This window comes from Hemiscyllium ocellatum, chromosome 14, assembly GCF_020745735.1.
Source record: "Hemiscyllium ocellatum isolate sHemOce1 chromosome 14, sHemOce1.pat.X.cur, whole genome shotgun sequence".
NCBI classification, from domain to species: Eukaryota; Metazoa; Chordata; class Chondrichthyes; order Orectolobiformes; family Hemiscylliidae; genus Hemiscyllium; species Hemiscyllium ocellatum.
In genome coordinates, this window is record NC_083414.1 from 23,430,963 (window position 1) to 23,445,989 (window position 15,027).

The 15,027-nt window shown below is 38.7% G+C and overlaps 1 protein-coding gene across 2 annotated transcripts in view; it reads left to right on the plus strand.

Annotated features, from left to right (window-relative positions):
- Positions 1 to 15,027, plus strand: part of atp2b2 (ATPase plasma membrane Ca2+ transporting 2) — a 388,757-nt gene that overhangs the window by 151,404 nt on the left and 222,326 nt on the right. For both annotated transcript variants that reach the window (XM_060835139.1, XM_060835141.1), the window contains exon 5: positions 11,788 to 11,913. In XM_060835139.1, the coding sequence (XP_060691122.1) occupies positions 11,788 to 11,913 (126 nt within the window). The remainder of the gene's footprint in view (positions 1 to 11,787; positions 11,914 to 15,027) is intronic.

Sequence of the window (15,027 nt, forward strand, 5' to 3'; positions counted from 1 at the left end):
AGTCTGATTCCCTCCTGTCAGAGTCTCCTTAGCCCTGCAATTGGATGTCTCCAAATTCTTCTTCTCGAGTCTTCTCTTTTTTCAGCTTTTTCTTGAAGTTTTCCAGGGTCTCAACTTGGGAGCTTTCCCATTTCAGCTGTGTCCTTTCGATTCTGATTTAAGTTCAGATCCAAGCTCTGTTGTTTTTTATTCTCTGTTGCTTTATCTTGTGCTCTAGATCAATGCTGCTCCTTCTACATTGAAATACTGGTCTGGTGTATCTCTGGGATGTGGTAGTCTGCACATAACGCTGTTCCTGAGGCAGTATATCATTAGGTCAGGCTCTTCAACTCCTTATTACTGTAATACCCCTTTATTTATGTATTTTCACTTGAGATTTTAAAAAAAACATTAAGTCCATAAGACCACAAGATGCACGAGCAGAAGTAGCTATTCTGCCCATGGAGTCTGCTCCACCATTCTGTGAGATCATGGTTGATCTGATGATTCTCAACTCCACTCTCCAGCTCTTTCCCCATCACCCATGATTCTTCTATTGATTAAAAATCTGTCTATCTCAGCTTGAATATACATTATGATCTAACCTCGACAGCCCTCTGTGGTAAAGAATTCCATAGATTCACTACCCTGTGAGAGGAAAAACATGCTCTCATTTCTGTGTTAAATAGGCAACTCTTTATTCTGAGGTTATGCCCTCTGGTTCTAGACTCTACCATAAAGTGAAACAACCTTTCCTCACCTACCCTGTTGTACTCCGTAAGAACCTTATATGTTTCAATTAGGTCTCCAGTCATTCGGCTAAACGTGAATGAGTACAGATCCAACCTACTCCATGTCTCCCAAGTAGAAAAGCTCTCCACACTCAGAGTCAACCTGGTGAGCCATTTCTGGATTGTCTTCAATGCCAGGAAATCTTCCTTTAGATAAGCAGATCAAAACTGTTCACAATGTGGTCTGGCTCATGTCCTGCAGAGTTTTAGCAAGGCCTCCTCATTTGTATCCTGTATTCATTTTCAAATAAAGGCCAACATTCCATTTACCTTCTCTATTACCTGAAACCTTGGATGCTAGCATTTTGTGATTCATGCAATAGGATGCTCAAATCCTTCAGTGTTGCAGCTTTCTACAATCTTTCTCCATTTAAATAATATTCAGCTCTTCTATTTTTCTTGCCAAAGTGTTTCACTTCATATTTTGCCACATTAAATCGCATTTGCCAAGATTTTGCCCACTCACTTAACCGGTCAATATCCCACTATAACATTCTTCTATCACCCCCACTCACTTACCCGGTCAATGTCCCACTATAACATCCTTCTATCATCTCCCCTCACTTAACCGGTCAATATCTCACTATAATATTGTTATATCACACCCACTCACTTAACTGGTCAACATCCTACTATAATATCCTTCTATCATCCCCACTTACCTAACTGGTCAATATCCTACTATAACATCCTTATATCATCACCACTCACTTAACTGGTCAGTATCCCACTATAACATCCTTATATCATCACCATTCACTTAACTGGGCAATATCGCACTATCATATCCTTATGTCATCCTCACCACTTGCTTTCCGATCTATTTTTATGCAAACTGCAAACTTGGTGATTGCACATTCACTTTCTTCATCTAAATAATAATATATATTTTGAACAATTGTGATCATAGCACTGATCCCTGTGATACTCCACTACTTACAGGTTGCCATCCTGAAAATGTTGCCTTTATGCCAATTCTCTGTCATTTATCAGTTAGCCAATCCTCTATCCTCTATGCTAATATACCACCCTCAGCACTACGGGCTCCTATCTTATTAAGTAGCCTGATTTGCTTTAGCTTTTTAAATGCCTTTTGGAATCCAAACCAAGTCATTGTATTAAAGACGGGTGACAACATGGATAGGAAACTGATTGAAGGGCAGAAACTGGAGCTATGATAAATGGTTATGTTTTATTTGAATTAATATGGACCGTGATGTAGCCTTAATGTCCAGACTAGGGCTATTGTTGTTAATAAAGGAAAATGACATGGACTGTAGTTTCATAATTGATAATGAAGAACACTGTAAGTTATGTAAGGAGGGCATGGACAGATTAATGATTGGGAGATTGACGTCAAAAAATCATCGTAGAAAAGTCTGAATTGAAACAATTTGGGAGAATAATGATGAAAGGACATATATACTAAATAATAAACTTCATTAGAATAGAGGAGCTGATACCCCTAGGGGTTTTACATGCATAAATATTTAAAAGTATGGGAAACATTGATAAATTGTCAAAAAGCATTTTGATCTTAATTTTTATTATTGCATAGAGCATTAGAGCGAAGTCGCAATTGTTGAAAAAATTGAATTCTATTTCTTTATTTTCATGTGGTCACTTGTTTTAATAAATTATAGATTGGAGCTTTAGGTATTTAGAATTGTTCCACAGCTGCAATTTTATTTTTGGATTTCTGGATCTAATGTTCAGTACAGATTTAGTTTTGTTCATGATAATAACATGACTGTAAATGATAAAATGGTTATTTGTTTAATCTTATCTTTCAGTAAAAAATGCACAGTAGTGTGCTCTGAAATATTCGCAAGTTGTGAGAGGAAGCTGCAATAAAATTTTAAAATTTAGTTTTACATTTAAACATCCAAAAAAAGTTCTCATTTGTTGAATACAAGATTTTTAAATGTGCTTGCATATAGCCCATGGGTTCTGTCATATGTGAACAGGAAGGATTTGTCATGTCCAAACAAATGGTCTTTATTGATACTCCTCCAAGGAAATTGTACTTAGAACCATAGAATCTCTACAGTATGGAAGCAGTCCTATCAGCCCATCAATTCCACACTGACCCTCCAAAGAGCATCCCACCCAGACTCATCCTCCCTCTACCCTATCCTTGTAACCACACATTTCCCATGGCTGATGCGTCTAATCTACACATCCCAGGAAATTTTAGCATGGCCAATCCACTTAACCAGCACACCGTTGGACTGTGGGAGGAATCTGGAGCATCCGAAGGAAACCCATGCAGACTCTGGGAGAATGTGCAACTCCACACAGACACCAAGGCCAGAACCGATTTCGGGTGCTTGGAGCTGTGAGGCAGCTGTGCTAACCACTCAGCCAACATGCTGCCATTCTTGGTGTGACTTTGCAGATAGGTGATCCCCATTTCAATGGTGTTGGAATGTAGTTAGAATAGTGATGCTGATGTACAACCACTTCTGATTTTGACATTTCGATTCTGGAATTTGGCATTAGTCTTTTAGAAGTAATTCAGTTTGGGCTTTCCAATTCAAAAATCAATTTTTATACATGATTATTCCTTGACAAGGAGAGCTCCTTAATGTGTACAATGCAACTGGGGTGATAGCTGCAATCTACTGGTCCCTGTGGTTATAGACTGTGGTGATTAAAGGAGTCATGATTTGGAGATGCCGATGTTGGACTAGGGTGTACAAAGTTAAAAATCACACAACTAAACCAGTTGGACTATAACCTAGTGTTGTGTGATTTTTAACTGTGATTAAAGGAGGCCTTGTTAGAAGGCCACCTCTAGACAATATCTGGGCTTCAGCCTCAGCTGAGGTAGGCGTCCATACAGTGAGCTGAAAAATATGTTGCTGGAAAAGCGCAGCAGGTCAGGCAGCATCCAAGGAGCAGGAGAATCGACGTTTCGGGCATAAGCCGTTCTTCAGGCTGATGCCCAAAACGTCGATTCTCCTGCTCCTTGGATGCTGCCTGACCTGCTGCGCTTTTCCAGCAACACATTTTTCAGCTCTGATCTCCAGCATCTGCAGTCCTCACTTTCTCCTAGTCCATATAGTGAGGGGATGACCCTGACACAAGATTCACAGATTTTGTTTCCTGTCACGCCTCCAAATCCATGTGTGTGGGACTGGAAAAATTCAATTCAGTGCCATCAGTAAGTATGGATTTTGGTCTTTCGAAGATTGATTTGAATTCTTGGCTGCATGGGTGAAAGCAAATGAATATTACATTTTCTCATAATGCTACATCACCCAAAAAACAAATTGGGAATCAGAAATAGGAAACATCCAGACACAAAGTAATTGGGGAAATGGAAAATGGAAAAGCTGACGTATTCTCAATGTGGGTTAATATTAACTGCTTTTAGTTTTGAAAGGGATTGTCACAAACATTCATGGCAATCACCTGCTGATGAGTGTTCACTGTTAGGCTTTAAATACTAGCAGAGGGGGAAATGAGTATTCAAAAATACTAACCAATCTACAAAACTGGTTCTTGACATCCTTACCTTCAATAAACATTCCACAATTCTATTTTTAGTTCTGTCAGGAGATGTGTTCTTTAATGACTTCCACTGTACAAGGACTAATTTACTGTGTCAAGGATAATGAAAGACAGCACATGCTGCAGAAATGTGTCACTGCAGTGTGTGTGTGAAACATACTGAACATTTTGAAATATGTCAAGGTTTTGACTAGCAGCCTTGGATGCAGATTTAAAAATCTGCATTTGTCACAAACAAAATTGTAGATTTACAGCTAATTATAAAATGTATTCTTCCCAGCAGCTGTGCTAATTACAGAGACGAACAATTCTTAATAAGCCTGAAATCTGTCTGCTAAACATGTAAAAATGGGAATTTAAAATTCAACCTCATGCATTCTCAAATTAATCTGCATTGAGAGTTTAAGCTCCTAAATTTGGTAACTGTTCTTACTCACCTTTTTGAAGAGTAAACATCTTATATTACATTTATTTGCATGGCATCATTGCATTGTTCCAAGGAGAGAAACCCACCTTGTTGCAGAATTAATCTGGGCTGACAGGCAGTCTGTAAGATGCCTCTGTTAAAATTACAATCAAACACCAAAAAGGACCTTTTGCCAAAGTGATTATTTGGTATACATTGTACGATAATTTTACAATTATTATTTAAAAATGAAATAATAGTTCTGTTTGATTAACGATGTTACTCTAATGTATACCAAAGTCATGCCAAAGCTGGCCACTGAAACAGGACATGATTTGCTTCCAATTTTCTTTCTCTGCCCTGTGAGAAGAATTGGCTATGCTCAACAACTGAAAGCACAAGGTCATGCAGTAAGGAGCAATCTACATTACATGCTTTGCCACCCCCATTATTCTCAAAGTTTTGAAATTTTTAAACCTTGTGTTACTGTGGTTTTCCTGAACTGAATTCCAAATTTTACAAGCTCCTTAAAGAAGGGGAGGATGGAAGTTACAAGTAATAAAGCAGAGAGCCCTGACTGCTCTCTGTCATTGTCCCACCACCAGGCAAGCTCCAAAGAGTTGGGCAATCAATTGGCAATATTGAAAGGACAATTATGGATAATTTAAGGAGACTGCCAGCTATAAGGAGAAAACCTCACTTTGGTAATCACTGGTTCAGGGGAGAGGGATGTGGCCTTTGGAACCAGATACTGTGTGCCTGACAGATGTTATAGACGAGGCCAGAACATTCTTAAGCAGGTAGGCCAGACAATAACTTTGTAATTTGTTTCGGTAAACGTACAGTGAAAATTACACGGAGTAAGTTAGTTAGCTAGCTTGACTACTAGGCTTTAAAACAGACAAAAATTTATTCACAAAATAACACAATGAAACACAAATAACAGAATAAAGAACCCCCACAGAACTCAGTCTATCCAAACTGGACTTCATCATGCTGTTCCGAATATATACAACAGCCCCAATTAGCAAACACCCTTAAAAAAACAGTAAAAATGGAACAAATGCTTACAGGTTGAAGTTAGAAGAGCAGAAGGAGAGAGAGAGAGAGAGCCTGCTTCCACACAGCTCACTGTTGAACTCCTAACTAGCTCTGGATTGTACTGCTCAGCTAGACAGCTGACCGCTCCCCTTTCATTCTATAGGTCACTTCTAAAATGTGACCACTTTGGTGTGAAGTTTCATCAGTTTACATATAAATAAAAAGGCCTCTCAATAGCCTTTAATCTCCGTACCAAACCAGTGTAATCGGAACCGGGGACTGTTTATGACCCTTCTGAGAAAAGCCAAGGCCACAGTATCCTTGAGAAAAAAAAACAGCTTTTGGAAAACAAGGACCAGCTTTGTGACACAGAGGATACCCCTGTTGGAGCAACAATCTCCACAGCCTCAATAATTCAATCTGAAGAGGTTTGTCCTTTGATTGGCACTCCTTCCCACTCAGCCATCTTGGTTTTTAACTTATTCCTCCCTCTATAAGATTACCTTTTTTTTGAGAGTGCCCTGAGGCCCCTAACATGCTTGCACAGCACCGAACTCTCCTGATGTCATTGCTGAGTAGCCAGAGTAGCCATATGTCTAACTGGAGGTGACCTCCTTATGGTGAAATGTGTTCCTGCTATGATCAAGTGCACCTTTTCACATTGTGTGTCTCCTGGTGTCCCCAGGAAAAATTCAATGTGGAAGGCAGGACTTCTATGACTCCGGTAAATGGGATTAGTATACTTTGGTGTGTCTTGGTCAGCATAGAATGGAGGGCTGAAGGGCCTGTTCTATACTGTACGACTCTCTGTGACTCCAGCATGCTAAAACAAATGCAAGCTGCTGCAGTTGCTGGAAATCTGAAATAAAAAGATAATTTGATGAAAATATTTAGCAGATCAGTTTAGAACTGTGCAGAAAACAACAATTAATTCTTCTTTACCTCTGTTCCTCCTTCCACCAAAACTATCTGATCTGCTGAATATTTTTAAATATTTTCTCTTTTGCATCTTTGAGATGAAAATTGCTGTGGGTATCACTGCAACAAGATCACATTTTCAAAAGTTGCCTCTGGGTTTACCAAATGGAGGGTTGTTTTATTTTATATGCATCGGATTGGAAAGTAATAAATATAATCCCTCCCCTCAAGAAAGGAGGGAGGCAGTAAATAGGAAGCTCTGTGCTAGCTAGCTTGGTGTCTGTCATGGAGAAAGTGTTTGAATTGATCATTATGGGGGTTATACACCAGGAAAAATTTAAGTTCATCGAGAAGAGCCAGCATGGTTTAGTGAAAGGGTGTTCGACCAATTTATAAGAATTTCTTGAAGAAATAACATGCACTGTGGATAAAAAGGAGATAGTTGACTTACTGTAGTACAGTTTTTAGAGTAAATTTGACAAAGACCACGTACAGAATTATTAAACAAAAGTAAGAGCTCATGGTTTTAGGGATAACATACAAGCATGAAATGAAGATTGGCTGGTTGGCAGAAAGCAGAGAATCTATAAAAGATTGGTAGGATTTGATGATTGGGATTCAGCAAAAGACTGTGTCAGACACTCAAAATGTTACACTTTATTATCAATGACTTGCATGAGGGCAACAAAATCATGGTAGTTAAATTTGCATGTGATGCAAAGGTACATAGAAGTCCATTGTGTACACAACGTATAAAGTTTGATATGGATGGGTTAAGTGAGTGGGCAAAAATCTGATGGATGGAATATAACATGGGAAATGTGAAGTTGTGCACTTTGAAAAAATAAGAAAAGAGCAGAATATTATTTACATGGAATAGTTATTGCTTACTTCTGAGATGCAGATGGATTGGCATTCTAGTGCATGAATCACAAAAAGCTGGTATGTAGATCCATTGAGTAATTCAGAAAGCCAATTCAGTTGATATCCTTTATTCTCAGATGAAGTATATATAGAATAAGTTTATATTTCAGTTATGCAAGACATTAGGGGACCACATGTTGAATGTTATGTGCAGTTTTGATCGTCTTATTTAAGCAAGGGTACAAAGAAGGATGTTACAGGTAGTTTGGAGCAGGTTCAGTAAGTTAATACTTGGACCGAGCAGGTTGTCTTATGAGGAAAGATTGGACAAGAAGGGCTTGTTTAGAAGAGGGAAGGTGATTTGATTGAAGTTTGTAAGATCTTGAATGGTCTTCATGGGATTAAAGTGGAAAAGATGTTCCCTTTTGTGAATCAGACCAGAACTTGTGATCACTGTTTTAAAATTAGGGTTCACTCTTCTTGGACAGAGACCATGGATTTTTTTCTCTCTGAGGATTGTGTATCTTTGGAATTGTCTGCATCAGAATATGGTGGAGGCAGAGACCTTGAATATATTAAAATGGTGGTAGTTAGATTCCTGTTACACATGGTTATTTGGTGTCGATAGGAATGTGAAATTCCAAATACAAACAGGTCAGCCATGATCTTATTCAATGGTGGAGCAGGCTTGAAGGGCCAAATGGCCTACTTTTGCTCCTAATTTGTATACATATATGTGGGAAAAGATCTGCCACCCTGCCAACCTACAATAGGCACACAAAAGCAAAATTGGCCAATTTGTACCAAAAACACCCAGAATTCCCAAGCAGGCTCATAAGCCAAATCAGACAGCCCACGCAGACAAGGGAATACACTTCAAGCTCACTAACAATGAATGAACACCACAGATATCTCAAAGCCCCAAGGGCAGTTTCACAACCCAGCAATACCAAAGCCACACAAAGAGCAGGTCAGACAGAGAGGAACATGCTCCAGGAACAGGACAATGGAAACACCTCACTACTTCAGAGGAAACATTAACACCAACCTGTGAAGAGGAATGGAACCATCGTTACTGTCAGGATGTTGCAGTGTGTGATTGAACAGGACATTCTTCCGATTACTGTTTTCCAGTTAGCATCCTTGCAACTAGATTACTCCATTTCCAGATACATTGTATTTTTCCCATTTCTTAATCAGCCTTATTGTGCAGCATTATTGTAAAAACTGGTCTCATCCTCAGCTCTGGAAAGAGAATCCTTGTTTCCTCTGAAGTAGTGAGGTGTTTCCATTGTCCTGTTCCTGGAGCATGTTCCTCTCTGTCTGACCTGCTCTTTATGTGGCTTTGGTATTGCTGGGTTGTGAAACTGCCCTTGGGGCTTTGAGATATCTGTGGTGTTCATTCATTGTTAGTGAGCTTGAAGTGTATTCCCTTGTCTGCGTGGGCTGTCTGATTTGGCTTATGAGCCTGCTTGAGAATTTTGGGTGTTTTTGGTACAAATTGGCCCATTTTGCTTTGTGTGCCTATTTTCTGGGCGGACTGTCTGTACTGTTTCAGCTTAGTCAGTTCCTCTTCCGCAATATCACCGTAATAATAAACTGTTTGTCAATTTCACTTCGAACTGTGTTTTGTGATCTCTAACCTATTGAGCAAATTTCTCTGATAATATATGATCAGGAAAACTGAATGCATCAGTTTGCATGTCAAACTGTTAGTTTCATCTGATTTAAAAGAGATATTGCTCAATGTACTTACATTTCAGCACATAGTTCTTACCTAAGCAATTACACTCTGCATATCCTGCCTTTGTTAGGGAATTAAAAATGCAAGCAGCTTCATTGCACATTTTAATTATTAGCTAAGTATTAATGTTCCACATTCTCTATAATATAAACAAGACCTATAAAGGAGCCATTATATTGTCCTCCACATGAGAGGTGGGTGTGAAGGTATGTCTTCTGGAAAAGGATCACCACTCAAAAAGTAATTATACTTGTGTTCATCTCAAATACCATTGTTTTGTGTAAAATAAAACAGATACTTCTTGAATTGTGCAATGTAAAGAGGTATTTGGGTCAAATACACAAATTAGTCCAAAGGAAATGTCAAGCTAAGCCCCAAAACTGCTATAGAGGCAGTCATGTAGGAATTATTCATACACCAAGACTACTTGGTTTGAACGGTTTGGGTGTTTTTTGCAAGATGTAGTCATGAGGGTAACTCCTTTCATGAAACTAGTTGGAAGGTTGTGTGCCATGTGACCTAGAACTTTGATTCATGTTATTCAAATATATTTGAAAATGTCAGCTTTTAATATTTAAGACATGTTAATGAGGCCTGCCAGTCATGTTGAATCTGCTAACAATAGTCACCATGCTGAGAATTAACCTACTAATTGTAAGAATAATTAAATAATTTCTTTAACCAGTTTCTTGTCTCAGCCCAGTAATTAAAGTATCTGGTTTCCAAAAGTACTTTTCTTTTCAAAAATATGTTCTTAAATGAAGAAACAGTTAAATTATTTTGTGGACTGCCAATTTCCATTGCGTCAGTATCCAAAGATCAGGGCAGTGACACAGCAATATGTTCAGTCTTGCTGCCTTTAAAAAGTAAAAAGGGAGCTTACCACCATCTTTTCATGGGCAATAAGGCTATGGGTGACAAATGCTGGCCAGCCAGTGATGCTCATGTTGCACAAATGAATAATAAAAATTAACATGTTCATGTTGAACAGATATTCATGGTGGTAAGGCTCCCATTTTGTACACTCGTCTGTGTATTAGCAGGACCAGAAAACCAAAAATTGGGATTTGAGTACCATCTAATTTCTAACTTAGTTGTTGAATGGTTGATTGTTGTTAGAATGTAGCCAAAAGAAGTTGGGAAGAACATGTTTTACTGTTAAAAATCACACAACACCAGGTTATACTCCAACAGGTTTAATTGGAAGCACTAGCTTTCTGAGTGCTGCTCCTTCATCAGGTGGTTGTGGAGTACAACACAATCACCTGATGAAGGAGCAGCGCTCTGAAAGCTAGTGCTTCCAATTAAACCTGTTGGACTATAACCTAGTGTTATGTGATTTTTAACTTTATAAACCCCAGTCTAACACCGGCATCTCCAAATCATGTTTTACTTTGATCACCTTTTAATGGGAATGTCTCATGTCAGTAATTTTCCCTTTATCCAAGCATTCTTGTTCAACAAACATGGTTAGACATCCATACACTCATCTAAACTAGCAACATATGTTCCTTAAGAGCTCAATAATTAAATTCATTCATCTCTCTCTAATAGCAGGTTACTATTATTTGATGAGAGGCGTGTAAAATAGATGTTCAGGAGAGATTTCATTGTGTATTAACAGGTGGGTATGTTCAGAAAAGGTATTGCCAGGTTTGGAGGGTTTGAACTATAGGAAGAGGCTGAATAGGCTGGACCTGTTTTCCCTGGAGCGTCAGAGGCTGAGGGGTGACCTTATAGAGGTTTATAAAATCATATTTAGGGGCATGGATAGGGTAAACAGACAAGGTCTTTTCCCTGAGGTGGGGAGTCCAGAACTAGAGGGCACAGGTTTAGGGTGAGAGGGGAAAGACTGAAAAGACCTAAGGAGTACCTTTTTCACTCAGAGGGTGATGTGTGTATGGAATGAGCTGCCGGAGAAAATGGTGGAGGCTGATACAATTACAACATTTAAAAGGCATCTGTGTGGGTACATGAATAGGAAGAGTTAAGATGGATATGGGCCAAGTGCTGGCAAATGAGACTAGATCAAATTAGGAGATCTGGTCGGCATGGACGAGTTGGACTGAAGAGTCTATTTCCATGCTGTATGTTTCTCTGACTCTATGACTCCATTCTGGTTGCATAATCAAGCTGGCAGTATGGTTTTATGAAGAAAATGAATCCAAGTCATCATAAAGAATAATAATATGTGTCTAACTGCATGCCAATAAAGCTGTTAGAATTTAAAATAGTGCCTGTACTAATTCAGGAATAGACTTAGTAGCATCCTGGTCAGTAATTTTTCAATTTAAGTTTAACCAGATCCTTTTCTGATCAAAACCTTAATGTTAAATCACAGCTGTGGAGTTATCCACTTTGATAAGTTATTTCCTTCAACCAACGCAATGTGCTTTAATTACAAATTGTGATAGATAATGTAATTTGTCTCACTATTAACCTATACTTTCTTAGATCTAGTAATATGGCAATGACATTCCATTTGGCTTTTGGTTACGATCTTCATTGCCTGCTTTTTCTTTCAACAGGTACCCATGTCATGGAGGGTTCGGGCAAAATGCTTGTCACAGCCGTGGGCGTCAACTCACAGACTGGCATCATATTCACATTGCTGGGTGCAGGTGGTGAGGAAGAGGAAAAGAAAGACAAGAAAGGTAATTTCATTGCAGTTGAAAATGCTTAGATATTGATCAAAACCTTCAAGTTGATCTGTAACATATGACTGGATTTGAAATCGCTAAACCTCAAGCTGTGGTTTGATTCTGATGCGTGTTAAAATGTACTATTGACAAAGTCACTGCTCAAGTGCTTTTCAAAACATTCCTGATTCAGAATTGTGCAGAGATTTGAAATACTGCATCTCCGAAGGTTTTGTCTCTTTGTGATTATCCCAATAAAGTTTTGAAGGGTTACAGAAAACACAAATAGCTTTGTGGGCAGACATAAACAAATGAGTGTATGATGATTTAAAATTACCCTCATGAATTGGTTTATCAGAACAACACAGAGTTTTAAAAAAAACTGTTGGGTCATAATTTGTACTTTTCCCTTTGTTTTCTGTTGTGTTTTTGAAGGGTCTGTTGCTACATTTTTATCTGCTCCTGCTGCCATGTAATGGTTTTCTCTCTGAGAGCTCCTGAATACCTTTGCCTTTTGGAGGGATAAAAGGAACAGGGAAGGCTGGGTAAATGAGACTGCTCCCTCAGATGTACTGCTATTGCAGGAGAAATAGGCCAAGCTGTATATCCCTTCACTGAGAAGCCATGCCTGTGAAAACTTGGTCAGACCTGTTACAAATCACTGCTGATGAATTGCTAAAGTCACAATTGCCCTCAAATTTTATCCAATTCAGAATCATACAGCACAGGACAATTCAATTTAACCCATCATAGCTATGTTTACTCTGAAATCCTAATAGCCCCACCACTGTCTGCTTTCCCTATACCCCTACAAATTTCTCCTTTTCAAGCTTCTATCAGATAAACATTAGTCGATCATATGCGCACAGATCTCTGAAATAAAGAGCAGACTAATGTTTTGACAGGGTATCAAGTTCATTCTGTTTACAATGGATAACAAAGTGTAGTAGGAGAGAACTACAAAGTAGTTGGATTCCTGCTCGTGCAGTGGGATGTTATTAAAAATAGCTCAACATTGTCCATTACAGTTATGCTGCTCCTAGTATAAATTGTAAAGCATTGTAATCTCATTGTGTGGCTTGTCTGTAACTTGGTGCTGTATTTCCCACAGTTGTCATCAAACCATCATTTTAAAGCAGTCCATGTTCCTACTAATATTTGACCTTGTAAACCAAGTCACATGCAACTCCCTGGTCATCAGAGTTATCCTTTTGTCCATATCTGTAGTTTCCTGAACCACCAGCTGAAAATAGATCAAATGGGCTGTAAAGGAGTTGTCAAACACTCTATAATATGGCATGCACTGCTGCAGGAATCTGAATCAGTTTGCCTCCAGTGCAGTCTGGCTAGATTCTCAGCTTCTTACTACTGCTTGCTGTACAACTTCGCTGCAGAAAGTAAAGAGGCCCAGGAACAGCAAGAAGAACCTGGGGAAGAGTTGAAGACCCATTCAATGTCAGCAGCTTTGTCATTAGCTTGATAAATGAATCCAGCTGTACACACAGAGATTTACATCCATGCTGAAAATACGCAAAGCATCAGTTCTAGATCTTCCCCAAGCTCTCTAAGCTTACGCATTGAGTTGAAGTATCTTCCCTTATCAGCATGAATTGGGAAATCTTAGCTTGCTACTACAGTTTAAACCAGGACTCAAACCTCCGCAGAGAAAAAACTTATTGAATTCAATCATATTTTTGCACTGTTTCTGTGTGCCTGTACAGACTACATTTGTGCACCCATTATATCCTGCAACAATGTTTCTCCATGATGATAGCTGTTATGGCCAGTTCCCAAGCGATGGTTCCCAATTCATTATGATACTGGACAAGATTCCACAAATAGTCATGGTCTTAAGTGAGGATGAAAGAACTGGCTTTCCTTCTAAAGTCAACCTTGTTTGGTCACACAAGTTTAGTTTAGTAAGGATCCCTTCCCTTGAGGATATCTATTCCCAATCCGAATACACCTAAACATTAAATCAAGCCAGGTTTTCTTGGGTTAAACTAAATGTGCAAAATTAAATGTGACATAAATGCTCACAATTTAAAATCTTAAGTTGAGTAAAAAGTTAACAGCTAAAAAGACATTTGAAGATGGAATGGCAGAGTGTTGCAGGTGTTATGTTGGGTGATGCTGGTAGCAGAGGCATTGGTGGTGAAGCAGTTGATTTCAAGATTCTTAGCTCTGCAGTTATTTGTTAGACCTTGGTTCTGTTTCCTTCTCAAAGATGACCTTCCTGGTTTGCATTCAGGGTGAGAGAGAGAAAGAGAAAGAGAGAGTCCTTTTATCTGCAGCACAGAATTGTTTAATAGTTTTTCTCAAGCTGTGTGCCCTTCACAGCACACTAAACCGAACTAGCACATTGTCCCAATAATACACACACAGACATGGGGCTGCAGTTGCTTTTTAACTCACTTTTTTCTGTTGTTGCATATTTCTGGAAGGAAAGTCATGTCTGCAGTCAGATGACTTTCTGCAGAGAGGGGCATTAGCCCCTCATTATCTCTTCCTTTTCAAACTTTTTTTTTGATTCTCCCAAGGAATGTGATTGTCATTGATAAGGCTAGCTATTTCTTGTCCAAATTTAATTATCCTTGAACCGAATGACTTGCTCAGCCATTTCAGAAGACTGTTTAAAAAATCAATCACATTGCTGGGGGCCTGGAGTCACATATCAATCAAAGCAAGTAAAGACAACAGGTTTCCCTCCTTCAATGATATTAGTGAACTAGAAACAAACACTGAGAATGCTGGAAAAACTCAGCAGGTCTGGCAGCATCATAAAAATTCAATATGGTCACAATTAGACTATTTTTTAAAAATCCCAGCCATCATATGATTATTGAATTCAAAGTTCACTATCTGCCACGATGGAATTCAAACATATATCGCAAGAATATTAATCTGGAATATTGAATTATTAGTTCAGTGATGTTACTGCAATGCCATTATGTCAAATCTCTGTTTAAAGTGCCCATGGCCCTCTACAGGTGTGACATTCCATGGGTTCACACACAGCTTTAACAGTCACCCACTGAATTTACATCTGCAGTTCATCTTTTGGCTGTATGTCCACTTATAAAAAGCACATATTGTAATCATAAGTAATGTTGTAAGTAATCCAGAGTT